We start from the raw sequence: 14,399 nt of genomic DNA on the forward strand, positions 1-14,399 counted from the left end.
ACCGTGCTGTTTCTTGAATTTTATGCTGTTCCTCTCCTTCCATCTTTCCAACCATCCAACAGTAGCTTTTAATTCATTTAGTCCAAGACTTTCAGCTAGCTGGTTAGCTTTCTCCATAAGCAGTGGACCACTGACAGGAAACTGTCTGCTCCTGACTCGAGAAAAGCACCGAAGAAGAGCATCTTCTACCTCCTCAGCTTTTCCTGTCCGTTTTCGTTTCCGTTGTGGATTTCTATTGTTTTGCCAGTCTTCCAGAAGCTGGTCTTTCTGCTTCAAGATACGTGAAATTTGAAAGGGATTGACACCAAATTCTTTAGCAATAGAGGCTTGACTTTGTTTTCTAATTTAAGAACTTCTATTCGTTCAGCCAGTGTTAAAGTCTTACAGTTCCGCCGCGACAACTGCAGTGTACGCTCTAACAACATTCTTTCGCTTATTCTGCCTGTGGCAGTTAAAGGGGCGCTAAATTTGAAATCTCGTTAGTTGTCACACGCCAATCGGCTTCCATATTCCGTGCGCACGCTTATGCCGAATCTTTCCTGCAGAGGAGCGGTCTTCAACCATGCATATAAGCGAATCTTGCACTTATCAGTGGTGCGCTAAACTGAAGTTTGTCCCCATAGAAATTAATGGTGCTAAAAACGGGACCGAAGTACGGCATGCAGTTAAACAGAGCATGCACTTATCCGACGTGCAATTAAATGGAGTGCACTGTATTTGTCTTTTTTTTATCCAGTTTCATTTGATTCTACATTTATGATTTTCTTCTTTTATATGTGTGTTTTAATCTAGAATACAAGACTCCTGAGGCAGGCCGGTTGGCCGAAACACAGCCGTGTCGAGTCCTGTAGATTTGCATGATTTATATGGACCTATTAATAAATTGGAATTTATTCTGCATCATCTAAGGACTATACTTTTATGTCATCTTCGCTGTGTTCTTTGTGGTATTGCATTTTAAGTCATTTAGATATATACTGTATTCTAATAATCGCCCCCCCCCCCCCCACTTCAGAGCCTTTGTGTCTAACATCCAAATTTTTATTCCCCCAATAATTGCCCACCCCCAGCCATAACTTTGTGAAGAGGTAAGAAATATCCTATCTTCGTGGGTGGGTGGAGGGTAGAGAAGGGAAATGCCTCAGTGCCCTTTTTTGTCTGCAGCTGTGTCAAGTAGCTCTCCTTACAGCATCTCACGGTTTTCTGGGGAGTTTTTTTTTCCCCCCTTCTGCCTGCTTCCTCTTCAGTCCCTCACTCCTAAACACAGGAGACTGCAGGAAAGTTTAAAACACATATTACTGTCAGTTAGGAAACCACAAGCTTTCCCTTTGTGGTGGTGGTGTTCTAGAGTACAAGGCCCACGGAGTCAAGACTTTCGCTCCACTTCCACCTCCTCCTCTGATCCTGCCTGACTTCACCATGCACATCCATGGGGTAGCAGTGATTAAGTGAGCAAACACAGTGCAGGTAAACAGAAAGAAAGAAAGGAAAAGAACACTGCTCTTTAGCCAGCTATAAGTAAACAGACCCACAGTGGCCCTGCTGTCAGTAATGCTACTGTAAAGTCAGCCTCTTAAGCTTCCCTGAAACACAACTCCCCCTCCTCTTGCAGGCAGAAACCCAGTAACAACATCCCATTCTTTAGCCCAGCAGGGCAGTTTGCCTCTGTTAAGTGTTTTGTCCAAGACAGCCCAGTAATTTTACAGGCTTTAGAGACTGCTCCATCTCCACAGTAACAGTATGTTCTCACACAGAAAATCAAAATACAAATGAATCTGTCTGGTCTGTGCCTCAATCCCCTCTCTCTCTCTGGTTATTTAGCTTAAATAATGAAAAAGCATGGTTAGAATATTGTAACAAGATACTTCTGGATCAAGAGCGGTTGCTAGTGGGGGGAGTTTCCCCATCTCTAAGCCTCATATCCCTCCCCCCCCCATTCTCAGATTGATTTTATCAGCTGATAGCCTTGTCGGGGATTGGAGAGTGCAGCGTTGCTTGTGGTTGTGGGCGTTGAACAATTATGTCTGGTAAATCTCAACATAAAGAGAAAGAGGGTATTAAAGTACCGGATCCCAAGATGGCAGCTTCGCAGAGCCCACCTGGCTTTTCTGTTGTGTCATATGAATTGTGGAGGTGACTCCTGTTATTGAGAGCATTCTGGATTGGCTGCTATGCAGAATAGAAGATAAGCTGGATCATGTCGAGGGTAAACTAGATGGCCTGTCTCTGGACTTTACTACCTTCCAGCAACGCACCAGTGATTTGGAGGATTGCATGCACGTAGTGGAAGAGGCCCAGCAACAGTGTGGCAGACTTCAGGCCTTGGAAGATAAGCTGGATGACCTAGAAAATAGGTCTCAGCAATAACTTAATGGTTGGGCTCCCTGAAACTATCTTGGATAAAGAGCTGGGAGGCTTTTTGGAACTGTGGCTAAGCAAACCCTCAAGCTGGCAGATTGCTGGTGCCCCCTGCACATAGAAGGAGCACACTGGATGGGAATGGTGTGACTGGGGAGAGACAGACCTAGAGTGGTCACTTTCTGGCTGCTGAACTATGCCTATAAACAAACCATACTGCAGGCAGACAGTTTGGGAGCCACCCTGATTTATAATAACAAGAGGGAACTGTGTTTCTAGGATTACTCTGCAAGGATGAGAGACCAACGCAGGATTTTTGTGGTGTACACTAAATGTGTACAGCAAAACATTAAATTTGCTCTCCTGTATCCTGTCAAGCTGAGGATCCATCATGCCGGTCAGACTATATACTTGTCCTCAGAAGAGGAAGCTGGGGGCTTTTCTTTGACAACTTACACCAACAGAGACCAGGCCCAGCATAGAGGCAGCTGTGGCTGCCGTGATATGGAGATTACCTGATAAGAAATTGCTCCTAATTTTCCTTGCCGCTTTCACTATGATGTGCTTATTGTGCTTTATAGCTGCAAAGATCTTATGGGAGACCTGTTGGTTTATTAGCTATATTCATGACACTTGATTTTTGTTGTTATCTGATCTCTCCATCCTCCGTCAATATATGCAATTTGGACCATGTCCTGTGTACATTATCCACTCGAAGACTTTAATTCTGAAGTTTCTCCCTCCCTTCTAACTTGCCTTCTGTCTCTCCTCTGGGGATTGAATTCTGTAGTTAACGTTTTTTTCTCCTCTGAGTTTCCCTGACTTCTGTGATGGGATATACACCCCATCACAGCAAGGTTGGTAATGTCTTCTAAGATAGTATTTTTTTAAATACTAATATTGATTGGTAGGGTCTCTTATACTGGAACTGTTGATGCTTTTTAGATTGCAAACTAGGTTGCTGAGCTCTTCACTTTAGAGGCAGCTTCACTTTTTTCACCAAAGAGACTCACTAAGCAAGGTGCATCTGTTAGTGTTTTGTGAAGATCTTCCCTAAGACCTCACTTTTAACCTTCTGTGTTGTATGCAGTGATACCTGCTTCCACCCTGCAAGTGGTATCATGAGTGTCATATGCAGAATGAATATAGCAATTATTAAAATTGAATCTTTCAAACAGTCCTGCTCTCTCTTCTCCACTCTCAATCACAGACACATAGAGAACCAATACAGATATAAATGCATACATATCAGTATGCCTACTTGTGCAGACATGCACACAGAACTGTCATGCACTGACCCACAAACACATGCCTACATATGAACATGCATAAACATACTAGCTCCCACACACAAAATAATAAACATAAAAGAGAGACAGAAGACACACAAACATGTGGAGCGTTTGGAAAGAATTCCATGAGCTATGCTCTGCATGCTTTTACTACTTGTTTATTAATAAGCATTTGCAGAGGGAGTTGAAGTGATTTAGATTGCTTGGAGACTTCATAATTTTTGTATCAGGTGATCTTATTTGTAGTTTGACTAATTTATGTCTATTTTCATACTCTGCCTGGATTGTATGATGGATTATAAATTGTCACAAATTCAGGGCCATTTCAATGGCAGCATTTTGTAACCATCTGGAAATACGGTTCTGGAAACTAACACTGTTGTAAAAAAATAACCTAAATTTGAAACATTTTAAAATGCCAACCTATGTAAAACGTTGCATCATCTTTGCATTTATCCATATATAGCCACAACAACTGTAAGGAATGATACTGCGACTACTGACCATGAAGTCTGAAACACACAACCTAAAAGAGCCAGTAATCCTTCTTTTGCGTATGATTTTTTCAGCCACATCTTTCCCTCCTGACCTGAAAGTCACCTGTAGTTATATTCTGTGTTTTCTCTTTTTTTTTCTTTAATTTACAAAAGGGGCTTACATGAATGCTTTTTAAATTCATCAATTTTCTGCATTTTGCAGCTGTCAATGCTTTTAATCATTCTCAACTAGATTTTGCTGCTGGTGTGCCTCAGATCACGGCTGACAGGCTGATCCTGTACTGAAGGTACTTTCTCTAACAAGATAGAGGAAAAAACCTTTTACAGTATCACATGAGCAGTTCCTGATTTTTCCATATTTGCAACCAGTCTAAACTGAAATTTGTTTTATCACATTTTATCTTTTTATAAACTGCATAAAGCTAAGTTTTTAACAAAAATAGTAGGCTTGTTTGGGTAATCCAGGTGTATAGAAAGAAGGGGATAGATGTTTGAACTATAGTATCTTCCAGTGCAACTGGTTTGAGTAGGAGTCAGATTGAGAGGAAAGATCAGTGGACTGTATAAAATAAGAAATTAAACATTAAGCAATATCATGTAAAAAAAAATCCAAACCAAAACACCAAATTTATCACTTAGGAAGAATTAGAGAGAAAAATGTGGAAACGTGCTGCCATCTTGTTATACTAAAGAAAGCAAATGTGGGCGTGAAGTCACTTTAGCCCCGCGTTCCTAATTTTTCACTTTGTTCACCTGTTTTGCCTCCAGTAAAGTGCAGTGACTGTTTTTTGTCTGTAAGCTGACATGAGTCAGAAAATCTTGTTTGCCCATGTGTACTGCATGTTGAAAATAAGCTCAATTTGTGGACTTTCTAGGTTCAGTGGCTCAGAACACAGTTTCCTTCCTTAGATATTGAGGTGGATGGTGGTGTGGGACCAGACAACATCCACAAATGTGCTGAGGTAAGAATTGAAAGTTTGGTTTTCCTAATTGCTCAAAATGTTATTGGTAGCTTGCTTAAAATCCTCATGCATTGGTTAAACTTGATTTCACAAATACTAGGGTAGTCGATGAAGAAATATGTTTTGAGTTTGCTTGTATCACAGCTATTACAGTGAATAGCTGTAATTATATAGAAAAAGACATCCTCTTGATATTCAAAAGCATTTAACTGGCCAGGATCGACACCTGGCTGGTTAAATGCCCCGTAAACTGGCTATTTGGTGATATTCAGCAAGGAATAGCTGGCTATCTTCTGCTGAATATCACCAGTTAGCGTTACAGATACCTGGTTATATTGGCTGACATAACCGGCTATGTGCCAGTTTTCAGCCCCACTTTAGTGGCTGTGTGAATATGTGGTATATCTTTGGCTGGTTAGAAGATAACCAGCTAAGTCTGAATATCAACATAGCCGGTTATAACAGTCCAAAAATAAACTGGATATTCAAGGTTAGTCACCAGGAACAGCCTGGCATTGAATATCTGGATTTAGCAGTGACTGTGGGCGTAATATCAGCTCCCAAATGCCTGTACTGGTCACTTGGTGCCATATGCCAAGAATTGAATTTGAAACTTGCAAATTGTACCATCAAATGTCAAAGCTTTAGCCTAAGGCAGTGGTTCCCAAACCTGGTCCTGGAGGCACCCCAGCTAGTCAAGTTTTTAGGATGTCTACAATGAATATTCACAAGAGTGCGTCCAGGATCAGGTTTGGGAACCACTGGCCTTGGGTATTTAACATTGAACAGAACTTATGTGATCGTTATAGAAAATCTGATACTGCGTGAAAGGGGCTTTTAAATGGCTTCTCAATATGTTCTGTTCAACCTATGACAGAGCTTGACCTTGAGGTGGAACTGTTCAGTTTTGTATTCATGAAGTGAATTTCATTTTTTACCTTGCAGTCTAGAAGTTGTAAACTGCATCATCACCTCAAGGAAATATATTAAATGCTGAAAATAAGTAAAAAATAGTTTTGTATAATGTAGTGTGCTTGCTGTGTTAGTCCATTGAAAGGGAAATGGGACTTCATATACCACCTTTCTGTGGTTTTTGCAACTACATTCAAAGCGGTTTACATACTGTATAGAGGTACTTATTTGTATTTGGGGCAGTGGAGGGTTAAGTGACTTGCCCAGAGTCACAAAGAGCTACAGTGGGAATTGAACCCAGTTCCCCAAGATCAGAGTCCACTGCACTAACCACTAGGCTGCTCCTAGATATAAATGGACTAATACTACATTATCCAAAACTAGATTTCAAGGTACAAAAATGAAATTCACTTCATGAATACAAAACTGAACCGCTCCATGTCAAGTTGGTCTATTATCTTGACAAACTTTCAGGAAGGAAAGGGGATGGGATTTGATATACCACCTTTCTGTGGTTACAATCCAAGCAGTTTACGTTTTATATACAGGTACTTATTTTGTACCTGTGGCTATGGAGGGTTAAGTGACTTGCCCAGAGTCACAAGGAGTTACAGTGGGAATTGAACTCTGTCCCCCTGGTTCTCAGGCCACTGCACTAACCACTAGGCTACTCCCCTGCTCCAGGAGCTTTTCTCAGTTCAAAACCAAAGACAATGGTCTGGGCAGTTGTCCACCCCACCCCCCCCCCCCCCCCAAAATAAATAAATAAATAAAATTGAGCGGCTCCATGCATTGCCAGTAGCAGAGCAAGAGCTCACACACATGTCCCACAACACCACTTAGGCTTTTCTATGGTGATTGAAGAAATGGTTCATGTTGATGCTGTTACATAACATCAGCTTTGTGGTGGCCGACTCATGCTGCTTGTCTCCACAGAATGGAGCCTTTCCTTTTTGATATGATAGGACTTATGCTATTTTGCAAGTCTATCAACATTGATTAGAAAGAGAACATTATTCCCCACTCCAGTTTGGTATCTTCAGTTGAGGATTTGCTTGCTTATAGATAAAAGAATGATAGGAAGCAAGGATGTTGTTAAAACCTGGATGAATTTGGAAAGTTACATCTGTGGCATTAGTAAGTTTTAAATGCTGCCTTCTTAGATTGGCTGCTTTTTACTTTAAAAAACAAAAAAACCCTGAAAACTTGGCATGGAGAAGAATTGCATCCTGAAGGGAATGCCTTATGACATTACTGTTGCTCAGAGTAGTCCAATATATTAAAAAGAACCCTGTGGTTTAATTTTTCCCAAAACCAAAGGGTTGTATTCGTATTTGTGTTCTATTTTCAGTCTGTCCACCTGTTAAATTTCAAATCATCCAAATTCAGGACCTGACAAATTTTGACACAAAATAATTGTATGAGTAAACCATCACAGTTATAAAATAAACATGCGTACAAAATGCTCACTCATTCACAGTCCCACAAACACTTGTGCATACATATGGATATGCACAAAGACAGATTAACACACAAAACAGATAAACATATCAGCCCACACAGCAGCTTCTTTCAGACTTCTTGTTCTATTTTCAGCTAACTGAAATTCAAAAGCATCTTCATTAAAAAAAAAAGTGGTAGGATTGTACTCTGAAAAACTATTATTTGCACACCTCCAGGCATAGACACAGGAAGTACAATCGCAGAGAGGACACCTCAGATGTGTGAGGTCCAAGTGGTTTCTTGTTAAAGAAGGGATTTTCTTTCACTTCACAGAAACTCTGGGGTTAGACCTCTGTTTTTACTGTGTGGGTGCTAAATATTTCTTGTATAAAGTTTTTACCTATACTCCCTTGCTGCAATTTCTCATCTTTGCTTTATTATCTATCATACATACAGTGCCTTTTATCCAGAAGTAGCAAGGACTTTATATTTTTCAGTTCTACATTAGAGAAGTATATCTAATATAATAAAAAGCACCCTCAACGTTCTGAGGACAACGTTCTGAAGTCACTCAGACTCCCAGAACGGTTCATAAGTTCGTGGTGGTGAAGCCACTGAACGACTTGCTGCCCCGCCCTCGCGTCAAACGTCATGACGTCGAGGGCGGAAAACCAACAGAAAAATGAAAGCAGGGAAATACGCTGGCTACCAACCGCGCCGCGCGCCTCAGGTAGCCCCGCCCCGACCGCCCGAGCACCACTCTCCCTCCCTCCCAAGTTCAGCGACGGCGACGTGGTGGGGGCGCTCCGCCCCAGATGTCAGCGGGTGGGGGGTGCTCCGAGTCCTCTCCCAGCAACGCGCGACGGCGACGTGGTGGGGCGCTCCGCCCCAGATGTCAGCGGGTGGGGGGTGCTGCGAGTCCGCTCCCGGCGCTGTCCTGCCTTTAAAACCCTATTTGAAGCGCTGGAATAACAGGCAGCAGCGCCTCGCGTCTGCCCTTCTACTAAAAATCTCTTCGACGACGTCATTGGGCCTTCCCACATTGAGTCCCGCCCTCCTCAGGTAACTTCCAATTACCGCGAGGGCGGGTGGGACTCAATGTGGGAAGGCCCAATGACGTCGTGGAAGAGATTTTTAGTAGAAGGGCAGACGCGAGGCGCTGCTGCCTGTTACTCCAGTGCTTCAAATTGGGTTTTTTTTTTTTAAGGCAGTGAGGGTGGTGGGCCTGGGCGGCAGGAGAATGGAGCTGGTAGGTGGGGAGGGACTCAGATGGGAGAAGGGTGTGGGGCTCTCAGGTGGGGGGGGAGGGGGTTCTCAAATGGGAAGGAGACTGAGGTGGGAGGGGTTCATGGATGGGAGAAGCAGAAGGGGGTGGGGAGGGGGTTCTTGGATAGTTGAAGGGGACGGGTGGGGAGGGGACTGGGGTTCTTGGATGGGAGAGACTGGGGAGGGGGTTCTCGGATGGGAGAAGGGGACGGATGGGGAGAGGACTGGGATTCTTGAATGGGAGAAGGGGACTGAGGTGGGGAGGGGGTTCTTGGATACTTGAAGAGGACGAGTGGGGAGGGGACTGGGGTTTTTGGATGGGAGAGACTGGGGAGGGGGTTCTTGAATGGGAGGAGACTGAGATGGGGAGGGGGTTCTTGGATGCTTGAAGGGGACGGGTGGGAAGGGCACTGGGGTTTTTGGATGGGAGAGACTGGGGAGGGGGTTCTCGGATTGGAGAAGGGGACGGGTGGGGAGGGGACTGGGGTTTTTGGATGGGAGAGACTGGGGAGGGGGTTCTTGAATGAGAGAAGGGGACTGAGGTGGGGAGGGGGTTCAAGGATGGGAGCGCTTCATGAAACCCCATACACACACACTCACTCTCTCATCTGGCAGCGCTTCCTGTACCCCTGCCCCCCCCCCACACACACACACACACTCCCTCACTCTCCCACACACACACTCCCTCACTCTGTCATCTGCCATTGCTTCCTGAACCCCCCCCCCCCCACACACACACACATACTCACTTACTTTCATCTGGCAGCACATCCAGAATCCCCCACACCCCTCTTCTTCCAAGCTGAACCCCTCCAACACATCCCCCCCCCCACCCCACACACACACTCTCTCTCTCTCTTCCTCTCCTCCAGCACACCAATTGCTTAGGTGCAGTGGCAGCAATCTCAGACACCAGAGAAAGAGGGGGGCCTGACACCATAGAGAGAGAGGGAGGGAGGGAGGGAGGTATCTCTGTCACACACACACACACACTCTCTCTCTCACAGACAATGTGTTTCTGTCTCTCACTCTCATACACTCTATGTCTCACATTGTATCACATTCACTCTCTGTGTCACACAGTCACTTACATACTCGCTTGGTCTCATACACTCAGTCTCACAGACAATCTGTGCCTCACACACACTCTCATTCACGCACACACTGTATCTGTGTGAAACACACTCTCTCTCTCGCTATCACACTGTGTCTCCCATATGCAATTGCACACACTCTCATTCTCACACACACACTCTCTCACAGACACGCTCACACCCAGACTCACTCTCTCTCTCACACACACACTCACACTTTCACTCTCTCTATCACACACACTCACTCTCACATACACTCTCCAAAACATACACATTATGAGGAAAACCTTGCTAGCACCTGTTTCATATGTGTCAGAAACGGGCCTTTTTTACTAGTTTATAAATAAAGCTGATAGGTGTGTGCAGTAATACATTAGAAAAATAGGAAAAGCTTAAATACAAGATGCACTGTAAACGGCTTGAATCTGCCAGTTAGGCAAAGCGTTATAGTAAGCTTAAATTAACAAACATTAAACCATGCTTGATAAGGCCAGCATCCTTTTCTCTTATAATGGCAAAGTCAGGTCCTTGAGCTTGTATATAAGTGTTCTGGGCTCTCATTTTGACCAAAATGGAGCTAGTGGAGCCTAGTGGTTAGTGCAGTGGACTTTGATCTTAGGGAACTGAGTTTGATTCCCACTGCAGCTCCTTGTGACTCTGGGCAAGTCACTTAACCCTCCATTGCCCCAGGTACAAAATAAATATCTGTATATATGTAAATTGCTTTGAATGTAGTTGCAAAATACCACAAAAAGGCGGTATATCAAGTCCCATTTCCCTTTCCCTCCCCAGAAATTTTTGCCATGAAGGAGAAGCCGGGGGAGGGGGCAGAGGATTACTGCACAATATTATAAAAGTTTTCTCTTATGTTAGTCAGGTGGTTAGTAAAATCAGCCAGGGGTATGCCCATTCAGAAGTCCTGGGGAGAATACTAAGCTATGAGAATCATGGCTCCCTGGTCCTGTCTTCAGTTTCAGGAGGGGTTATTGAAGGATACATGTACATAAGGACCCTCCTGCCAATCTAGGAGGAAAATCTGATTCTTACAATTTATTCAAAGTACTTCAATTAAACTTTTGTATGGTAAGAAAAGATGTGATCACGTTATTGCCCTACTCACTGTGAAACATTAGCTCCTAATAACTTGTCATTTTCCTTTTAAAGTTCTTATCACACTTCAGGCTTACTACACAGATATGTTTTTGTTTCTTCACAGGTAAGTCATTCTGTATATCCCCACTTGCCCTCTTCACTCATCCCAACAAACTCTTGTGAATATTTCCTCCTGTTCAGCTGCCTACTCTATTCCTTATTTTAGCATTGAGGCTCCCATACTCTGGAATCCCTTTAGCCATCTGTTTAGAAACCCTGTTCCAATTCAATTCTTATATACCGCCAATATCCCTTTTTCAGGGTTCAGTGCGGTTTACATCATAAGTAGAACAGGTTAGGTAGAGTGTATGGTTAAGGTATTGGTTGTGTATACTCTTGCTGGTTGAATATAATGTATGATTTTAGAGGATATTCTAGACTTTTGAAAAGACATTGAAGACCTTTTTACACATGCTTTCCCACCGAATTCATCCTTTTCCCAAATTTGACACTGTTTACCATTCACTAGATCATCTGGCCCAGTACTGGTTGGTGACCATGTACAGTATCCCTGCCCTTCACCTTTTGAAAGTCTTTCATACACCCTTCCTTTTGTACCATTTTTTTCTTTACTTAATTAAAAATTATTATATGATTATGACCTAGGTTTTTCTTGGTTCTTTCCATGATATATCTATGTAAACCACTTGGATATTAATTTGATGGGCAGTATATCAAATGTTAAGTATGAGCTATAAGATGTCTGAGGCTGTTCTGTGTGTCCCTATCCTGGAACAGAACTGGAGTAGTACCTTCTTGTTTTGAGGTGTGGCAAAAAGATCTATTGAGGGAGATTTTTTTTAATTAAAAAAAACAAACTTGAACCCTTTCAGATACGTCCGAGTTGGACTTCCAAGAGCACTCAGGAGACCCTGAAATGGAGAAGTCTTGGTCTTTGCTTATCTTAAGTATCTTGACATCTGGGTCAGGCCTTGGGGTTGAGGGTGTTGAGATAACAAGTGTTTCAGTGAAGCTGACATGGATCCTGAGGCCCGTTGAGGACTGTGTTGATGCCTCTCCTATAAGTGGTGCCTGAATCTCAAGGACCAGTTCAATCTCTCTTTGCATTGACATTGATAGTGTAGCTGTAACATTGTATCGAAAAAAGTGCTGCCCTTACATGGAAACATGATCACTGGTGGTAGTACTGTAAAACTACTGCCAGGGGTTGTCTGCATCAGTTTGGACAAAGGTACAGGGCAGGAGTGATTGGAGATTGTTCTTCCTGCACCATTAGATACTAGGGATTTAGGCTTGCAGGGACATTTGCAGGTTGTTGGCTAATAGGGGATTCTTCAGGTTAGGGGGTGGAATATGGTTGAGGCAGCTCAAGGGAGGAGTCATTCTGAGGGGGGAGCCGAAGAGGGGCCTTCAGTGAGGATTCATCGCACATGCTCTGCTAATCATCATCCTCTATTACCATATATACTCAAATATAAACTGAAATAACATTTTTACACCCTAAAAACAAGGGATGATTTATATTTAAGTACCGGTACTCCCGTCTCTCTCCTTCTCTCCCTTTGCTGTGGCATCCTGCATTCCTGCCATGGTGTCCTTCCATGGCTAGCTCTCCCTCCAGCCGTCAGCCCCCCCCCCCCCCCCCCACCCCAAACTGAAAACTCTGTCTCTTCTTGTAAAATGGCTGCCACAACACTCCAGAAACTATGGAGACTGCACAGGCAGGAGCTTAGGAAGGATTGCTCCTATCCCAGCTCACCACAGGACCACCAGCACTAAGGCCTGGGGAGGGGGCAAGCAGTGGGTCCATGAGGGGGTGGTCACCTTATGAGGGACTGTTTCCTGTTTGGGGGGGGGGGGGCTGGGAGCAGAGCCAACCACAGTAGGACACCTTGGGGAAGGGAACTTTAATATACACAGACCCCCATTTTTGGGCCCAAAAATCTGTTTGAATACAGTAGTTTTGCTTCCTCTGCCTTATAGCAGTGCACCAACCCATCCTTCTGGAAGACTACACCTTCCCTTCCTACACAGCAGGACAGTTATCTCCTGTAGCATGGATAGAAGAGGCACTTTATTTTTCTTGCTTCCACTTGGGATAATTGACATCCTCATAGTCTCTAGAAAACTCCACAAGATTGTATTCAGACAATCTTGCTGCAATGAATAGCACCATAAACCCATTATGCTGCTCTGTCCTACAAGGGCTTACCATCTCCATCCTCTAAGCCCCTCTCTGTACTTTTCCCCTGCATTGTGGCACTTCAGCTGTTCTACTTGAACAAACAGGACAAGCTAGGATGGTTGGCAACATGTAAGCATTAAAGCACTATCCTCAGGCTGAAAGTTCTAGCAGTCTCTATCCTTTATCCAACTGAATTCTATTTTGTAAGTTGGCTGCAAGTTCCCAAACTTCAGTCACCAAGGCAAAATTGCTGTTCATGCCCTTGATTGCAGGAAGAGTGCTACTGTAGTGCCATTAGTGGACAAAGTGACACAGGAAACATTCTCAGCTCATCCTTTTCAATGCCAGTGGATGGGGCACCTGTGTCACCCAACACATTATTGTGATCATTGGGTAAGCATCCAGTCTCCAGCCAGAAACAAGGAACATCAGCTCTGCTCCAAATCAACTTCCATAGCCAACTTCTGGTCATCATCCATTACAGATGTCTACAGGGCCACACCTTCAGAAAACAGTAGTGCCTCAAGTAAGCCTTGAGGCTAGATTGAGCCTTCAGGCTCATACAGAACTTATATGTCTAGCTGGTTCTAACTTCATCTACCGTTGAACTGTATTGCTCTGGGATGCCATCAGAAACACAATGTCAAGATGGCAGTGCTCAGTCCGGCAGTCACCACTTTGGAGACATTGGAGTTGCTTATTGGCTTGCAAAGAATGCAGTCCCACTATCCATCCCTCCTTCAATTGAAGCACTAACTAGTACAGGGAGCTAAAACAGCAGCAGAGCAGCAGTTCAAGGAGGATTTGAAAATATTTTTTTTTTTTTTAACAGACATTTACGATTGAGTCTTATTACTGCAGTACTTGCCAGATGTCTGTTTGATAAACACAGCCCTATACCTTTTGCTTCCCCTCCCGTATCATAATTGTAGTTCTACCCTCATCCCATCTTCTTTCCTTCTCATTCTAAATTAGTTTCTAAGCCGCTCACACATTATCCTTGGGCCAGGATAGAAAGTTCTTAAATAAACTTGCAGATATAAAAGGCTTTAATGCATAAATAAAATTGCAATGTGGTCTACTGCCAGTGGGTTTGGTCAAAGCATGTCAGATACCCATCTCTCATGTATTACCAGGGAGCTAAATTAGCAACATTTTTCTGGTTTTTGGGATAAAGAAGTCGATCCTTGGATCCATCTGATAACATTTACCTACTTGTATGGCTGTATTTAACACTGCTGTCACAAAAAGGGTAGTAGAAGCATGGACTACCTTTC

General features: G+C 43.6%; 1 protein-coding gene across 1 annotated transcript in view; it reads left to right on the forward strand.

The window, feature by feature from the left end:
- Window positions 1-14,399, forward strand: part of RPE (ribulose-5-phosphate-3-epimerase) — a 55,333-nt gene that overhangs the window by 35,361 nt on the left and 5,573 nt on the right. Inside the window, exon 5 of the mRNA XM_030209125.1 lies at window positions 5,023-5,109. Coding sequence (XP_030064985.1) covers window positions 5,023-5,109 — 87 coding nt within the window. The remainder of the gene's footprint in view (window positions 1-5,022; window positions 5,110-14,399) is intronic.

The sequence above is a fragment of the Microcaecilia unicolor genome, chromosome 7, assembly GCF_901765095.1.
Source record: "Microcaecilia unicolor chromosome 7, aMicUni1.1, whole genome shotgun sequence".
NCBI lineage: Eukaryota > Metazoa > Chordata > Amphibia > Gymnophiona > Siphonopidae > Microcaecilia > Microcaecilia unicolor.